General features: G+C 34.2%; 1 protein-coding gene across 1 annotated transcript; it reads right to left on the bottom strand.

Annotated features, from left to right (window-relative positions):
* Window positions 1-2,010: 2,010 nt before the first annotated feature.
* Window positions 2,011-8,326, bottom strand: LOC110463645 (WSC domain-containing protein 1-like). Its single transcript, XM_021518430.1, has 4 exons — window positions 8,150-8,326; window positions 5,403-7,386; window positions 3,605-3,934; window positions 2,011-2,899 (listed from the first exon to the last, which is right to left on the bottom strand). Exons 2-4 carry the CDS (start codon window positions 5,776-5,778, stop codon window positions 2,508-2,510), a joined length of 1,098 nt encoding a protein of 365 aa, XP_021374105.1. The 5' UTR covers window positions 5,779-7,386; window positions 8,150-8,326; the 3' UTR covers window positions 2,011-2,507.
* Between the last annotated feature and the right edge of the window lie 8,493 nt (window positions 8,327-16,819).

The raw sequence follows: 16,819 nt of genomic DNA on the forward strand, positions 1-16,819 counted from the left end.
AGGTGCTAGTTTCAAATCCTTTTTAGTCTGAAATCTGTATGCTAGATATTGAGTAAGGTGGTTTTATTGTTTTTTGTCACTTTGAATAATATTTCTGTTCATGTTAAAAACAAAATCAACTCTCTGTATAAATATATCAGGTGACCGTTAAGGCCCATGGGCCTCTTGTTATCTTTAATAATTTCGTTTGTTTGAAGTTGTTTCGTTTAAAAAGTACTTCTCGACCATTATTTACTTTTTCTTTCTGTGTCGTTTTGCTATCACGTATGTGTTATAAGAAATATTGTCTGTCATACGTGTCCAGACTGGTATCTATATCAATGATAACCGGGAGGCAGTGCTTTCCTCTTGTCATGTACGCATCAGAAATCAGAAGAAATGTGTATTCATTATAATTTATCCGTTTACCAAACTTCCTCAAATTAATGCCACAGAACAACAGACACCAACGGCGTCTACCACATTATATATTTCAAGACGATACTCAATCCTTAATACATTTTTAACACACAATTATCAATACAAATATGCCCATTTATAAGGTATTTTAAAAGTTATAAATAGATAGAATGTGATGGAACTATCTTATATGACTGATCATTGCTATGCAACTTTCACTCATGTAAACTTTACTTTTTTTGACATTGAAATGAAACATATTTATAAATAGGGCGTCATTGGACGCAAGTTTCGGTGCCTGAAAACAACTTTCATTAGTTACGTTGAAAAAAATGTTTCGACTCTTTGAAACAAACAAAAAATGCGACCAAAACATAACACATCAGAAATCATAACTATGAACAGAATGACTGAAGTTCCATTTATGTACATGTAGGAGTGAATATCTCTCAAAGTGGGCCAAATTTATAAATGTAGGAATACAATACTGTGGTAGAATTTTAGTCTCCTGTAATCAACATATTTTCTATAGTTTACCATTGTGACGAAACATCATTTCAAAGTTACGAAACGACTTTGGGATGTACTTAATCATCTCATTCAACGACCAAAACTTCTTGGTCCCAGTCCTCGGGCACAGGGACCTGATACTTTGTACAGCTATATTTGGACCAAAACTAAGATGTTTCGAGTCATTTTACACGGGGGGGNATTACAATCCATTATATGATCATAGGGGTGGCATTTTTACTGAAAATCGATCTAAACCCCCCAAACATGTAAAATTACTCTAGATCTGAACACTTTAGTTTAGGTCCAAATATAGCTGTAACAAATTATCAGGTCCCTGTGTCCTGGGGGTGTTGACTTGCCTACGAATCGTCAGTACTTCGTGTGAAAAATTACTCATGACACTACTCACATTGATTATGTATGATACTTGAATGTCTTAAAATATTACATAAATACTCAAGTATTATTTATTCCTGGATTCGCTTCTACATTGTACGTTGTAAGTACCCAGGAATTCGTTATAAATTCGTCTTAATATCTAACAAAACGCAAAGTTGGGGTTTCCTTTCTGAGATTCATCAATCTACACTGAAGAACCTTCGTGTTCTGACGAATTGACGTGTTATGCAAGATGTGGTTCGGAATTACAACATGAGCTCTAAATATGGAAATGGTATTCAGCTAGATACAACTGTATGGATTTTAGAAGGTGTTCTGTTGAATGAGGACATGGAAGTACATAATCTGAATTTAAACATGAGAATTGTTTAATGATTACAGCTTATGCTGGTTCTTGCACCGTCGAATGTAGAAAATTCTGTTATAATGTGGTAAAAGCATTCTCAAAACAAGATCTAGTACAACCAATTTCACGGAATACGGTGAAAGTAGATATCCACTTAACATGAAAGATTAATTATGTTTCGGTATAATTTGTATCTTGTTATAAGTTTTGAAATAAAATGTACAATTTAAATGAAACTGGAAACAGAAGTTTAAAATGAATTGATTATGGCGAAATTATATAAGCTGATATTGCATTAAACTTCATTATATTTATGTAATTAACAACAAACGTGTACAATTAGTGAAGATAAATTAAAATATGTGGTTAAACAAAGATTGCAGTACCACTTTATTCAAAAATGATTCAACGATATAGATTCGTCAAAATTTTTACATATTCAATAATTTAAAAAAAAAAGCATTTTCAAATGGAAGACAATGTCCATTTAACTTACAACTGTTCATAGAAAATGCACGATGGGGTGGTGCACCTCATCAGAATCGAGTTTGCTCCGTGTGTTAAGAAGAGATTGCTTATGAATACAAGTTTTTGGTAAATTGTTAACGCGAAGTAATATGTTGAATGAAAACTTTGCCTATTCTATACCATTATGGTAGGTATCCAAATATGACAAATGTGTTGTTTTTTCTCTAATGTTTATGTTCTTCATATGTAAATGGTTGTTAAACATTTTGAATACTCAAGTACTATGTATTTGTTTTTTCAGTATTTGTATTCCGCCATTATTTTTAAACACAGTATTTGATAACACATGTGCATATAGTTATTCATTGGATATTCAATGGGATTAACATACTGTGTCCTTTTTTTCCAATAATCCGACCAGATACTGAGATATGTCCAAATCAATGTCCAGCTTCCTGGCGACTCTAGAAACCTCACAGACAGATTTGCGAATCTCCTCTCGTTGGTTTGGGGTAATTAGACTGACCACACTGGACGTCGTCTTGTTGGTTGGAGGGCGGTGGAATTGTCCCTCTCTATTAACAATGGTACACCACACGTCCTTCGGTTTTACTCGAATCCCGAGGAATCTACCAATTCTCAACAGTTCTGATGAACAATTACGCTTCAAAGATTCATATAAAACAATCGTACAGTTTTGTTTGAAGTTCTGCAACCAAAATATGTTTTTTGTCCTCCAACGCCGCAGCCTATCATCCACATATGATCTCCATTCTAAGAAGGAAGAGAAACATTAAGTATGAGTTAAAGGATGAGTTAAGCATATTTCGCCATCACATGTTATTTTTTTTGCGAAATTCAAATAAGAAATCCCAATCCTTTGAATAACAGTTTTGAAGTTTAGCACTCGACAAAGCCTTGCGTAAAACTAAAAACATCTTTCCCTCGGGTTGAGGTTAACATCTCACCCTCGGGTTGAGGTTAACATCTTACCCTCGGGTTGAGGTTAACATCTTACCCTCGGGTTGAGGTTAACATCTTACCCTCGGGTTGAGGTTTACCTGTCTACACCACACAGGAGTGCTACATTATACTAGTACAAACAAAAAGAAAACTCATTTTACAGTTTGGCCCACAACGTCATTATTGTAAACTACCTTACCCACACCTACTATAAACTATGTAACACCGGACCAATAGCAGAAACGACGGAAAACTCTCAATTCAATTCAGCTTATTCCTAAAGCAGGAACACGTGTAGTAGTTTTACAAAGTAATAACATGCCTGTGTTAACATAAACGAATTGTTTCGCCAAATAACTATCTTCTAGATTCAATATTTAGATTATGCGATGAAAGGCTGTATTTATAAATATTTTATTTTTTTATTTATCAATAACAGGTTTACATAGATAACATTGCTTTGTTAGAGTATCTAGCTACTTAGTGTTTGTAAATATAACACTTTGAGGAACTTACTTGTTGTGTGATATAAAGACGGGTCCGCGTGATTCAGATGTTTGTTGTATGACGTCATGTTTCCGCCTTCACTATCGGTGACGTCCAGGATTTGTCCGAACTCTTTTTGGATTTTACTTGAAAATTCATAATTAAAATAGGCCTTGATAGCATTTAAAGGATTTCGTAAAATGATTAAAGCTTTGCTGAAAATCCTCAGGGTTTTTTTGGTAGCCTGGTGACTTTTGTATACAATACAATACTTAGTGGAATGTCGGACAGGCACTGTTTCACCAGGAAACCCGTTCTGGGCCAGACTTGTGTCCCGGTAAATGCTCCCCGTGTAGTAACCTTGATTAATGGAAAGCACATCTTGTTGTAATATTTAAAAACTTAATATAAAGGTAATATTGATGACATTCGATATTTTTGTCCGACTATGGGAATTTCCTTAATATTTATTTCCTTAATTCCAGCAAGACTCTTTCAAGAATTTCATTGCGTTAAGAAACGTTCCTGAAACTGGACCACGGCATCATTAAAATCATACAATGCTAACATAGTCCTGCTATTCTGAAGTACCTTTTACGTATGTTATATACTTTTCATTTCAGAATATATATTGTTCAGGTCTTAGATACAAAGGAATTGGGCAACAGGCAAAGCCTATGAGCGCCCTCTCCTTACAGTTGTAAACAGTTTACACACATCATATTGAATTGAAGTAATGATAAAACATGTATATTATATATATATTGATATTTGCATGTCATAATTAAATTTTTTGAAAATTATTGTTACAAAACTTTGATTGTACAGAAAATGGCAATTAAATTGATGCTGGTGGACAGGACAGCACATAGTTCAATTATGTGTTGGTATTATTCTACACAGCAAAGTCGTGAGAAAACAAGTAAGTGTAATCTAGTAAAAGCGTTTAGTATCTTTAATGAATCTCAGAACCATCTCCAAAATACTTATATTCATATTAATATCGAGTCTTCGACATCCACAAAAAAGTCTGAGTATTGAATGGAATAGTGTCATTAAGAGCAGAAATGGAGTTCAAGAGAATTTGCCTTTGATTAGTATACATATTGCAATGGAGGAAGAAGTGATCACAATCCTTAACAGGAAAATTACATAAGCAGGCAGGGGTATCAATTCAGTGTGATTCAAATAGATCTGAATTCAGGTTACTGGCACAGTTAAATTTTCGATCACCATTGTATTTAAATAATAATTATATCAGTACATTGGGGTTGAAAATCCATTTCATCTGAGTGTAAAATCGTTTTTTTTATAGCTCCAATGTGGGATACAGGCAGGTTGGATTATTCCATTCAGACATCAGTTTGTACCATTTGTACTTAGGCTCCTAAACTAATATTTATGTATTTTAAGTCGGACATAGAACACATCTATATCAAGCAAAGGACCTTGGACTAAAAATAAATTTTACCGCATTGCGGTAGTGATACGAGAGTATGATACATCTGCTATGCTAGTGCTGTGATTTGTGTAGAATCGTATTCGATCTGTACCTTACATGTAGGCTGTTGTATCCTCTTTGTACTAGGACTAGTAAATTGAGATGTATTCCAGTCAGTTATTAACGTATTTGCGAGTACTAGATATATTGAATAACATAGTACTGTGACTGTAAGCTTTTACAGACATGTATTCGAAACCTAGAACTGAATTGGTGAGCACTATGTATTCTTTAATTCATGCACGTCGCCTTCGAGCTGTGCTTTATCATGTTAACCAAGTCCGTTACATTTTCTCTCTGATACAATCTGTAACTCATTGCTCTTACCTGTAAGCTCCTGTATAAGATGTCTGACCCACGTGTTGCCAGATCCAGGAAAACTAAGCAGTGCTGTGCGATATCTTGGTTTGTAGGTCAGAAACGACAATGTTTTTGGCTGACAATTTTCGTCTTTGGCTTGTTTTCTGAGTAAGTCTGAACTGGAAGAACTCATTTGTTTTTCAGAATGTCTGTCCATGTAAGGCAATGCAATCCTTGTGGAGATTGAAAGATACGAGTCATGCGTATATCGAGAGTGCTGTGGTTGAGTCATTATAGCGTGTGGCATGGTAGAATAACATACTAAAACTAGTAATATAGCGCCAAATATAGCAATACAGCGTCCCCACCCAAAACCTACCGAACGACTTAAGGAACGAAACATGCCAATGGCACAAAGCACTATTTCTCGAGAAATAGTTTAAACACAAGAAAAACGGGATACTCATTTATCCATTTATCCTTTTCTTAATAAACCCAGGGACTTTTCAAACTAATTGAATCAGATACATTAGAGGAAACGATGAGAAGAATCCATGTTGTTGCTATCTGAATGAATCATATATGTCACTGAAACAAATAGGGGACACATGGCGTTGGAACCACTGCTTCTATACTGCTAGGAGAAAATACGTCGGCGTTACCGTTTCCTTTTTCGTAGGAAACAAACGTTGAAGTGACTGTCTATCCTCTGAAAACATAAGTCGGCGTGACAGTTTCCAGTTCCTATCCTTCAAGGAAACATACTTTTCATCTCAACTATTAACGATTAATAGTATTCAAATAACCACTAAGATTTTACTTTGTATGTCCTTGCTCCTGTCAGAATTAGTTCTAACCGTACTGAGCTGGCAGCAGAGGATTTTCCTACAGTCTTAAAGTCAGAATACAATCTGTGTATCTGTGTATACGTCGACAGGACTGTTGCTATCCTTCAAGGAAACATACGTCGACGGGAATGTTTCTATCTTCTAAAACACTTTGGCGTGACTGTTTCTATCCCCTCATGAAACATACGTCGGCTTCACTGTTTCTTTCTTCTAAGAAAACATCCGTCGGCGTCACTGTTTCTATCCTCTTAGGAAACATCCGTCGGCATCACTGTTTCTATCCTCTAAGGAAACAACCGTCGGCGTCACTGTTTCTATCCCAAATGAAAGATTGCCAGGCATTACATGTATCTAAGAAATTTTAAGTCGGCATCACTGCTTCCACTCGTCAAAAATATTGGTCGGTGTCACTGTTTCTATCCTTTAAGAAATTATAAGTCGTCACCTGTTGATTAAAGCCGACCACAATAACCTGTCGCGTTGACGTTTACGTTCGTTATCCATATCGGTAAATTGACTTCTTTCCCTACACCAGTTGTTTACCTGTTGGTGTATGGGTCCTTTAAATACAATTTTTAATTCGGGACGTTTTCATTATTCGTCAATTTTGTAAATATTTGCTGATATAAGAGATATCTTAAATGAAAAATGCATCAAAGTGGGTACCAAAGTAGAAATTTAAGAAGTATTGAAATTTTGATTTGTTTATTTACATGAAAATGGTTAAGCTAACGAAGAATAGGCTTGGAGTTGGAACATATTTTACGTGCCAATATGCATACAGATGTTGCAGTAAAAGTTTATGGAGACATACAAAGAATATTAAATAAAACATAAAAATACAGTTTTGATGTATTGTTATTATCGGCTTTTGATAAATAAAATGCTGTCGCTTGGGTTATCCCCATCAATACATCTTTGTTGTCATTTATGAACAACAATTTGTTAAACACGACCTCAATCTAAAAAATTAGTGAATATTGACGAACGCAATCGTCAACAGCAACTATACTTTTATCCTAATTCATTTATACACGATTTGGACCTGGACAGCAGTAAGATAGATACAGTCAGAAAAAGTAAACAGCACGAATTGAATTGAATAAAAGAAGAGGCCACTTAGCCTTTACGGCCACCTTGGTTGTCTTTCAAATCAATTATTGCTGTGATGTGACAAAGCAAAAATCGCACATGTGTACCAGTTATAAAAGTTTGATTTTTAAGGAATTAGTTAGTCTATTTTTCAGGTTTTATTTTTTTTCTAAATATCTTTCCATCAACAAAAAATAGTTCAAAGTATGCAATTACATGTAAGTTCCCTACTGAAGTGAACAAAATGTACCCTTAGGTGTTACTTTTTTAATTAAAACTTTACTCTTCCCCGATTGACCCGGGGAAATGAACATCATCTTATAATACAATAAATTGAACAACATTCACAATTATAAAAACAACTTTAGAATCTTTTCATTACTGGAGAGTAATTGATTATGTTAGCCAATTTGACCCCCAGACCTTTTAAGTAAGTATATTATTACCATGGAATTTGTTTAAAAGTGAAAAAAATGGAATCGGTTAAACAGTTTTGTTTGCGGACGGATCGCGGATAAAAGGCAATCGCAATAGGTAAAGAGAGAATTTATCTTAGTTGATCTAATAAAATACGACACGTATAAAAGAAATAATAGAAAGAATAGAAATGCACAAAAAGTACGAAATCAAAGACGATTATTATACATTAAATAAATATAACTGTTGGGATATGCATCAAAGAAACAAAGTGTGTCGCAACCATTAGCCCTTTCTCCGCTCTTTCAATCATTTAGTATTTATGATGCTTTTTTACCTTTGATATCTGCTTACATGGATGGTAGATAAACATATGTTTCTTAGATCTAAAAAGAGATACAATCGTAACCAACATACATGTAGATTGGAGGTCGGCTCAACAGGTTATTGTGGTCAAAGACAGAATGGATACATCGGCTGATATTGATCGGAGACAGTCGGCGATACTGTTTCTATATTCCAAATAGACAACACACTGTAGTGAAGAATTACATTGTATACAGCGCCGTTGTCAGAGTCGCGCTGACATGGTCAGATCTGAATGTATCATGAGAGTGTGACAGTTGCTGATAAGGGAGCGTGTCAATGTACCATACGTGTGGTCAGTCCTTACTGACTGCAGAGGTAGGAAACATAGCATGTCTACGTCGGTGTCATTGGATGTGTTTTGATAATAACATATGTCCAGGATCTTAAATTTGGAGAGTTCTTTCGTATTTGAATTTCATAATTGTCATATTTTATTCTAGATATGCAAATATTAGATAAGACAGTTAAGCGTTATAGGCATTACTTATCTCGACGAATATGAACGAACAAAACGCCAAGTTTGCACGATCATATTGCCAAGTGTCAGGCTTGGTGTTATCTGCGATTCGGTACGCGTATATTTACACAAAGTTAATGTGACTTCCCCCCCCCCCCCCTTTTTTTATTACGCGCATACATTAAATCGAAAACCTGTCATATTGTCCTTTGTGTGAAATATTCGAATCTGGTTATTGTATTTATTTTCAGGTGTACTGACGTGTTGATTGTGCAGGTGTATCGAGTGCAATAAATATACAAATATACTTTTATTTATTAGGTTTGCACTTGGTTCTTGACAAAAAACGGTTAGTTCAAACTTTTGCACGTTTAAACTTTATTGACATAACGATCTATTATTTACTTATCAGTCCTTACAAAATTTCCGGTGCTGATTCAGGTGTGACAGATAATAAATGAGACCCTGATGTGAAAATGAGTTGTACTGTCTTAAGCATATAACAATGAATTTTGTAAATAAACATATCATTTATATCTCATAACGCTAGGTAATTAAACTAAACTCAGATGTAAAAAGCTATTTTTGTAACTGTTTCAAACTATTAATATAGACCAGTGAAAAATATTTACCTATACATCTGATGGAAAGGTTAAATGATCACAATGATCATTATGTAGATCAGAAAAGGTCGTAGTTCAGGTCTATCTTCAATATCAACCAGTATGGAATACCTGTCATTTGCAAATTTCATAACAGTGCAGCAATGCTAGCTTAAGTTAACATACAAAGTACCAGGGGTGACCGTCCATATCATAAACCTCTCATATCTTACATAAATATCAACAATATAAGCAAGCAAATCTATAAACCGCAAACATTTGAATGTTTTCCATTAAGAAACTCTGAAGATGATTTTTTTTTAATTTGGCAATACGATTATATAGCCACGCTAGATTGCTTTCTCCCAGATACAATAAGATTATATAGCTAAGCGGGCCGTGAAGCCGGCTTGCTTTCTCTCATATACAATACGATTATATAGCCACGCTAGCTTGCTTTCTCTCATATACAATATGATTATATAGCTACACTAGCTTACTTTCTCTCATATACAATATGATCATATAGCTACGCTATCTAGCTTTCTCTCATATACAATACGATTATATAGCTACGCCAGCTTGCCTTCTCTCAGATACAATAAGAATATATAACCAAGCCAGCTTGCTTTCTCTCATATGCAATAAGATTATATAGCCACGCCATATTGCTTTCTCTCATATATGATAATATTATATAGCCACGCTAGACTGCTTTCTCTGATATACAATGGGAATATATGTCCAAACCAGCTTGCTTTATCTCATATATAATAAGATTATATAGCCACGCTAGCTAGCTTTCTCTCAGATACAATACGATTATATAGCCACGCTAGCTAGCGTTCTCTCAGATATAAGAATATTATATAGCCAAGCCAGCTTGCTTGTTCTCAGATATAATAAAATTATATAGCCACGCTAGACTGCTTTTTCTCATATACAATAAGAATATATGACCAAGCCAGCTTGCTTTATCGCATATACATTACGAATACAAAGCCACGCTAGCCTGCTTTCTCTCAGATACAATACGATTACATAGCCACGCTAGCTTGCTTTCTCTCAGATAGAATAAGGTTATATAGCTAAGCTAGCATGCCTTCTCTCAGATACAATACGAATACAAAGCCACGCTAGCCTGCTTTCTCTCAGATACAATACGATTACATAGCCACGCTAGCTTGCTTTCTCTCAGATAGAATAAGGTTATATAGCTAAGCTAGCTTGCTTTCTCTCAGATACAATACGATGCTATAGTCACGTTAGTTTTCACAGAGATTCTGTCGTCTACTGAATAGAAAACTACATATATACTGTAAAAGACAGTTTAATTAACCCAATCAACTTCATCACACGTTTGGTTTTGGTGTCGTTTAAGTGCATATTAATCAGGCATATTTGAAATGTAATGCAATATATACTTTGAAATCAAACCGATTCTCATGAATAAAAAAATGTTATTTTCAGTAAAAATCAGTTGAATTGAGCAGAAACTAACATTTTAATATAATAAGACTTCCAATTGGCCTTTACTTATCAACATCTATTTTGTTTTAATAAAGTGGGACAACGTGGCTGTGCTAAGTTTATGTGGTAAATGTTGCATGATAAAATTGATAAACAAACTATGTCCATATGACGCAGGGGTATTCTATTTAATGCAAGGGCAATGCAGATCTTCGTCATAGAAATCAATTAAAGATACCTTTTGTTTTGTAATTTTTTATTTTTCAAGTCTTTTTTTCCACAATCAAAATACATTTAGCACGTCATATACAAACACATGCACTCACACACACACAACTACAAACTACTCGTGGTTCAGCATTACATTCATAATCTCAACATCATGAGATTATCATCATCATACAATAGAATGACATAATGACACTAATCATAAACATAATCATCATCATAAGCATAATCATCATCATCATCATCATCATCAGAGAGAGAGGGAGACAGACAGACAGACAGACGGGAGACATTGTTTCATATAAATAAATAGAAAAATCAGAGAACGGAGCTAAACAGGCGTTGTTAGTCTTGGGGACAAATACAATCAGACAACTATAATTCTAGAATAGGTTTCCATTTTCTCCAATTGAGATCAAACTACCTATTAACATGCTCACTTTTACTGGGATTTATTTATTGTTGCACAAGAAAATGATCTTTGATGACATTGATAAGTGCAGTGAGATTCAAAGAGTTGCTGAGACATCTAGTTTTATAGATATAATGTTTCATAAGAATTAAAATTTCATTATCAACATAGCTAGAGTACTGTGATACAATTCCAAAAAGGAAAAAATCTTTATTATAAACAAACGGAATTAAAAGTATATCAAAAAATGATTCAAATCTCTGTAATAGTGACCGGACCTCTTGGCATTCCCATAATCAATGTACTATTTTTTCACGCTCCATATAACATAAGGTACATAAAGGACTAGGCGTTATGTTTATTTTAAAAAGAAAAGAGTTGGTCACCAAAATATGGTGCAATTATAGATACCTAATGGTAGATGTTTAGGAGACAGTGTTTTTGACATTGTCTTTTTCAGTGTGGCTGTTGTTCTATGTTCGTTATTCAGCTATCATGTTTGAGATGTCCAATCATTCTTATTTGACTGCCATTGTTGTCCAAACTATCAATACATACCATCTCTACAACAACCAAACCAGTTATAGATGACTCCATTAAACAAATTCGTCATGGTTATGTATGGGCTGCAGAGTTTGCTCCTCTTTTACAGAAGGCATTCTATTTTCGGATATAACCATTAATAATTTTAATAGATCGACTGGGATATTCTAAAATATTAGCCTAAATACCCATTCAAAAGGCAGTTGATGAACACGAAAATATCAAAACCTTCCATGAAAAGAAGGGGAAAAATACAAGAAAAACACAAAACAAGAAGTGGTTTGATAATTACTTCAAATCATTGAGAAACAAATTAATGAGATACGGTCAGTTATACACATTTTAGGAGACTAAAAGAAGTGGTATAGCTTTGCAGCCGTTTCCAAGGTCAGACGGAATTCAATATACAATGAAACAATCACATCAATGTTTAAGGTAAGTAGAGAAACATGGTATAAGATGTATATCTATGTTCAAAGGACGTGTACACTGCTACACTACCAAGCAGGCTTGGTTTAGGATGTATATCTATGTTCAAAGGACGTGCACACTACTACACTACCAAGCAGGCTTGGTTTCCTTAAGATATGGGTACATAAGTACATTGTAAGTCAGTTCATTTAAAAATATCAAATATTTTGTCACAATTTAATTAAAAGAGACGGTTTAGAAAAAAGTAAGACGTACCGGTCTTAAATAATGCATAATAATTTTTCGCCCAATCAAACTTTCTCCTTTCGCTAGTAAAATAGGTAATGGCTCTGTTTAAAATTAGCCCTTTACAATTAATCACAATGTATATAATGTTGTTTACTAATGTTAGCTGTGATGATGAATGCGTCCACATTATGGAATGACACCTGCATTAATTCCTCCTTCATGTACCTACACTTTGAGGAAAAACGTTTGTGGCTGTTAAACCTGGCTGTTTACATGTTTACAATGATATAGCACTTCATGGTACAGCTATGATAAAAAGGGGGCTTCACTGAAAAATATGCAACGTAGTTACATTTTGGTTTCTAACTTGGATTCTATAATGACAGGCAACAAGATCACAAGTTTCTCCGCGAGTAGAATATGATCAGTACCTCAATGCTGGAGAGCGAAAGGGAGGTAATCAATATTTGCTTCTCTCTAAAGACACTCCCGGGTTTGTAATGTGTAGTTTTGCTTCCTATACAAACAATGCAAACACAAATGCGTTCACCTTGATTAAAGAATAATTGGGTTAGATCTTTAAAGTGAATTTTCAAAATACATGTATAATTTTCGAGGATTTTTAATATATTTGCATTATTGTTTTCAGAACATCATTTTGAGATCACTATTAATGTTTATCTTATCATTAACTTATTCACCCCTAAAGGTACATTTAAACTCTTCCAATTCAAAGTTTGAAATAGTTCATTATGAAATTTGAGGGGTGAATAAGGTAGAACACAAGTGGGATTTGAAATCAATACTTAACAAGAAGTATGAACAAAGCAGCTCAGGAGAACGTGGAGGGAGGGTAAAGTCAATACAAAGCAGGATATAAAACGTTCTGTGCCTGTTCATTGAGACAGTACCACACCAGTTACTAAGGACGTAGGATACATTCCAGTTACGTGCAGTTATCGTAAAAATATCAACAATTAAAAGGTGCACATACTGTAATAATTTTCCCGCCAGATTTGGAGTGATTATACACTTCATAACGTCGGTATGTTAAAAAGCTGAACATACGAAGTCATGTTAAAGTATGTTATCACATATATAGATCACAGATAGAGCTATCGTATCAGTTACCACCAATAGACGACCTGTCACTGTGATAATGCCGAAATCATCTGGCTATTTATGAGGAGGTCGTTTAATTTAGATTCTGTTCACTCCTGTGTAGATATGGCTATTTAAACCCGAGTTTTAAATACTAACCACGACCTTTAAAACTCTGGGTCCACTCAATTTTAGAATGGATAGCTTACCAAAACGTAAATGCAATATTTCCTAATATTATCATAAAGAAATATATTTTATTACATTTTTGCCAATGAAATATCGGATTCAATCAACTTGATAAAACTGATATCTTTCACACTGTGAAAATATCATTTTTTGGTATAGACCATTCATAACGGTATCTTCTTTTCGCTGCACTCAAAGGCAACATTTTTTTCGTTCAGATTCATATGAAGCGACGGTAGAATAAGTGGTTGTTATGGTAAATGTTTGGTACACACACTTAAGTATTTATATGAATATACAATTAATAACATTTTTATAAGCAATATTATTATTTTTTCATAATATTCCCGCTACTGATTGGCCAGGAATGCATCACGTGTCCACCGATAAAAAACGATATTGACTTGGAGCGCGTGATTTTTGTTGAAGGACTGGGTTTTTCTAAAAATAGAAGTATGACGTCTCTTAAAACAATGACCGTCCCAGCTTTTTTATTGTGTCTTTTTCAGAAAGCTAACATTACTGTTTTGAAAAATAAAAAACCAATTGTAGCCTTTAACTTCGGTCAATACCTGGATTTATCGACCCGAGAAAAGATATATTGACCTCGGACTGAGTCCTCTGTCAAGATATCTTTTCTCGGGTCGATAGATCCAGGTATCGCCCCAGCCAAAGGCTATAATTAAATAATACCAGATAATAGCAGAAAACGTCGGAATCGCGTTGAGTATCCCATTCAAAATGGCGCACAGCCTTGTTGTTAAGCGTGACGTCATTAGAATATGGCGCTAATTATTACGCTTCTGATTCCCGCCCTTTTTTAATGCATTACTTTTTCGTATTTTATGCTTTAAAAATGTAAAAAATTGAAAATGTTATGGTGTCTTAAGTAATAACAAATATATTTCACTCATGTGGCTGATATTTTGATATTTTTCACTCGTGCCACATTCGTGAAATATATCTGTTGTTACTGAAGACAACGTTAAATATCCTCTATTTAGTTTATGTGCTGTTTTAAAAAATACGAAATTCCGGAATTGAATAAATAGAAATTTCAATTATGATTTAGTTAGATGTTTATGAATATATTTGACAAAAACATAAAAACTTGATGTCATGGGGATTGACCAAATTGAAGAAACACAAGGAGGTTCCCTTTATCTTATTTTCAATGATACATTTTAAAATTCTAAATCTGTAAGAAGTTTCTATAATACCTTGGAGGTAAAACGATCATGCCGACAGATTTCATCCAGATATTCTACGGTAGATTTGCATTATATTTGGTACTCAGCGCCTTTCTCAAGTGTTTTACAGGAACTTAAAAGATCGGTCATTACACCAATTTTAACCCCCGCATGACAATTTATGATTTAATTCATTTCACAATTACTTTATATATACTAAGCAAGAATAAGATTGCGTTTCATTACTTTAGTGTTGTGCTACAAACATTAATAGCGTCTTCCAATGTAATGCTATGCTAAACGTGATTGACTTTAAGAAACCAGTACATTGTCTTATTGTCGACAACAAAAGAAGGGGTCAGTCGCGAAACAGGAAATAATTGTATTCTAATGTGGTCTTTATACAATGCTGGTTAAAAACATGTTGTGCTCGTACAGTGATGCATTAACACACCAACTGTTTTATTAATAAAGGTATAGTATACAGCCCTTATATACATGTTAAACAGAAGAGGTATATGTATCTATTTCTTTTAATATTTCCTGGGTATGTTACCCTTCTTTGACAGACAAGTTGTGATACCCTGCTTTGTGTCTAAGATAGCTACCCATTTTTTGTATTCTTCATTTCGAGTGCATACAATAAACAAGTTTCTCTGAAATGCTCTTCAGTGTTTGCCTATTTGTCAGTCAGCATATAAAAAGAATCATGACCTTTCAAGCATTCATTGCAATCTATACATTTGCAATGACTGCAGAGTGATTTACATAAAAGCTTCGTTAGAAAAATCTTCTTTTTCAATATCTCAATCTGTTTTGTGATAAGTTCATCATTGTTTTTCTAGTCTGTATTTTTGTTCTTTATCCTATCTTATTACGCGCCTTTTAAGCTTTTCCTTTCTAATATTTTCTAAATCATTATTTTATATTTATTTCTTAATATCATTTTTTTTCTGACAAAATACTTTTCATGGTGAAATCAAGTTATATAGACCAGACACACAACTTAGTTTATAATCTTCTTTAAAAAGTATCAGTTTCCATTAGTTGTTTGTAATTAGTCGGATGGTTATATAGTGCTGTGTACCACATCCTGGCTTTTTTGGTTAAGTAACATTTACAATTATTTTCAATTAGCAATCGTTGTTATAAAGTAGTTGAAACATATGTTGTTTTCTTTCTTTTTTCCAATTCTTAATTGCATTGTTTTATGAGAAAGTCTGGTGCTTGATGATCCTGTTCATTGTCTGGAAACGCAAAATTCAAAGGAGCAATACTCGTTTAATTGTGTTTGACCTTAAGACCCCCATACGAAGATAATTATTTACGTGTGTACTATGCCGTATACAATGTCAGTTTAAACTATACCAACCACAAGCTTAACATGTACAATATATCATTTTTATTCAGGCCTTTTTGACAAACAATGATATATCGATTATAAACACGTGTATTCATAAATCAGCAAGGGTTCTCAGATTTAAACATACCAATCAAAATAGATGTAATTTGACCAAGTATTGGTGTTTAACCATGTAATAGGGGGAAATGCCACTCGCAGTTACTCTATTGCTAGTAACAATAAAACCCGTTGAGCTTTGAATATGTTACAATGAAAACGAAAATACATGAGGCGGCATTTTCTATGGCGAAATATCAAGTTACGATACTATAGAGACACTTGGCTCCCACACACATGAAATACATTTATGTGTGCTCTTGCCTGATGACGGTTGTTGACACACTGTTTGGTAAGTGGACATACCTATTTACTAAGTCTACTGAACTTCACATCAAGTAGGCGATTTGGTTATTTATATACCACAGGTATTGCAAGACCTACGCGTGTGTACTACACAACTGGGT

This window comes from Mizuhopecten yessoensis, unplaced genomic scaffold, assembly GCF_002113885.1.
Source record: "Mizuhopecten yessoensis strain PY_sf001 unplaced genomic scaffold, ASM211388v2 scaffold10919, whole genome shotgun sequence".
Lineage (NCBI taxonomy): Eukaryota > Metazoa > Mollusca > Bivalvia > Pectinida > Pectinidae > Mizuhopecten > Mizuhopecten yessoensis.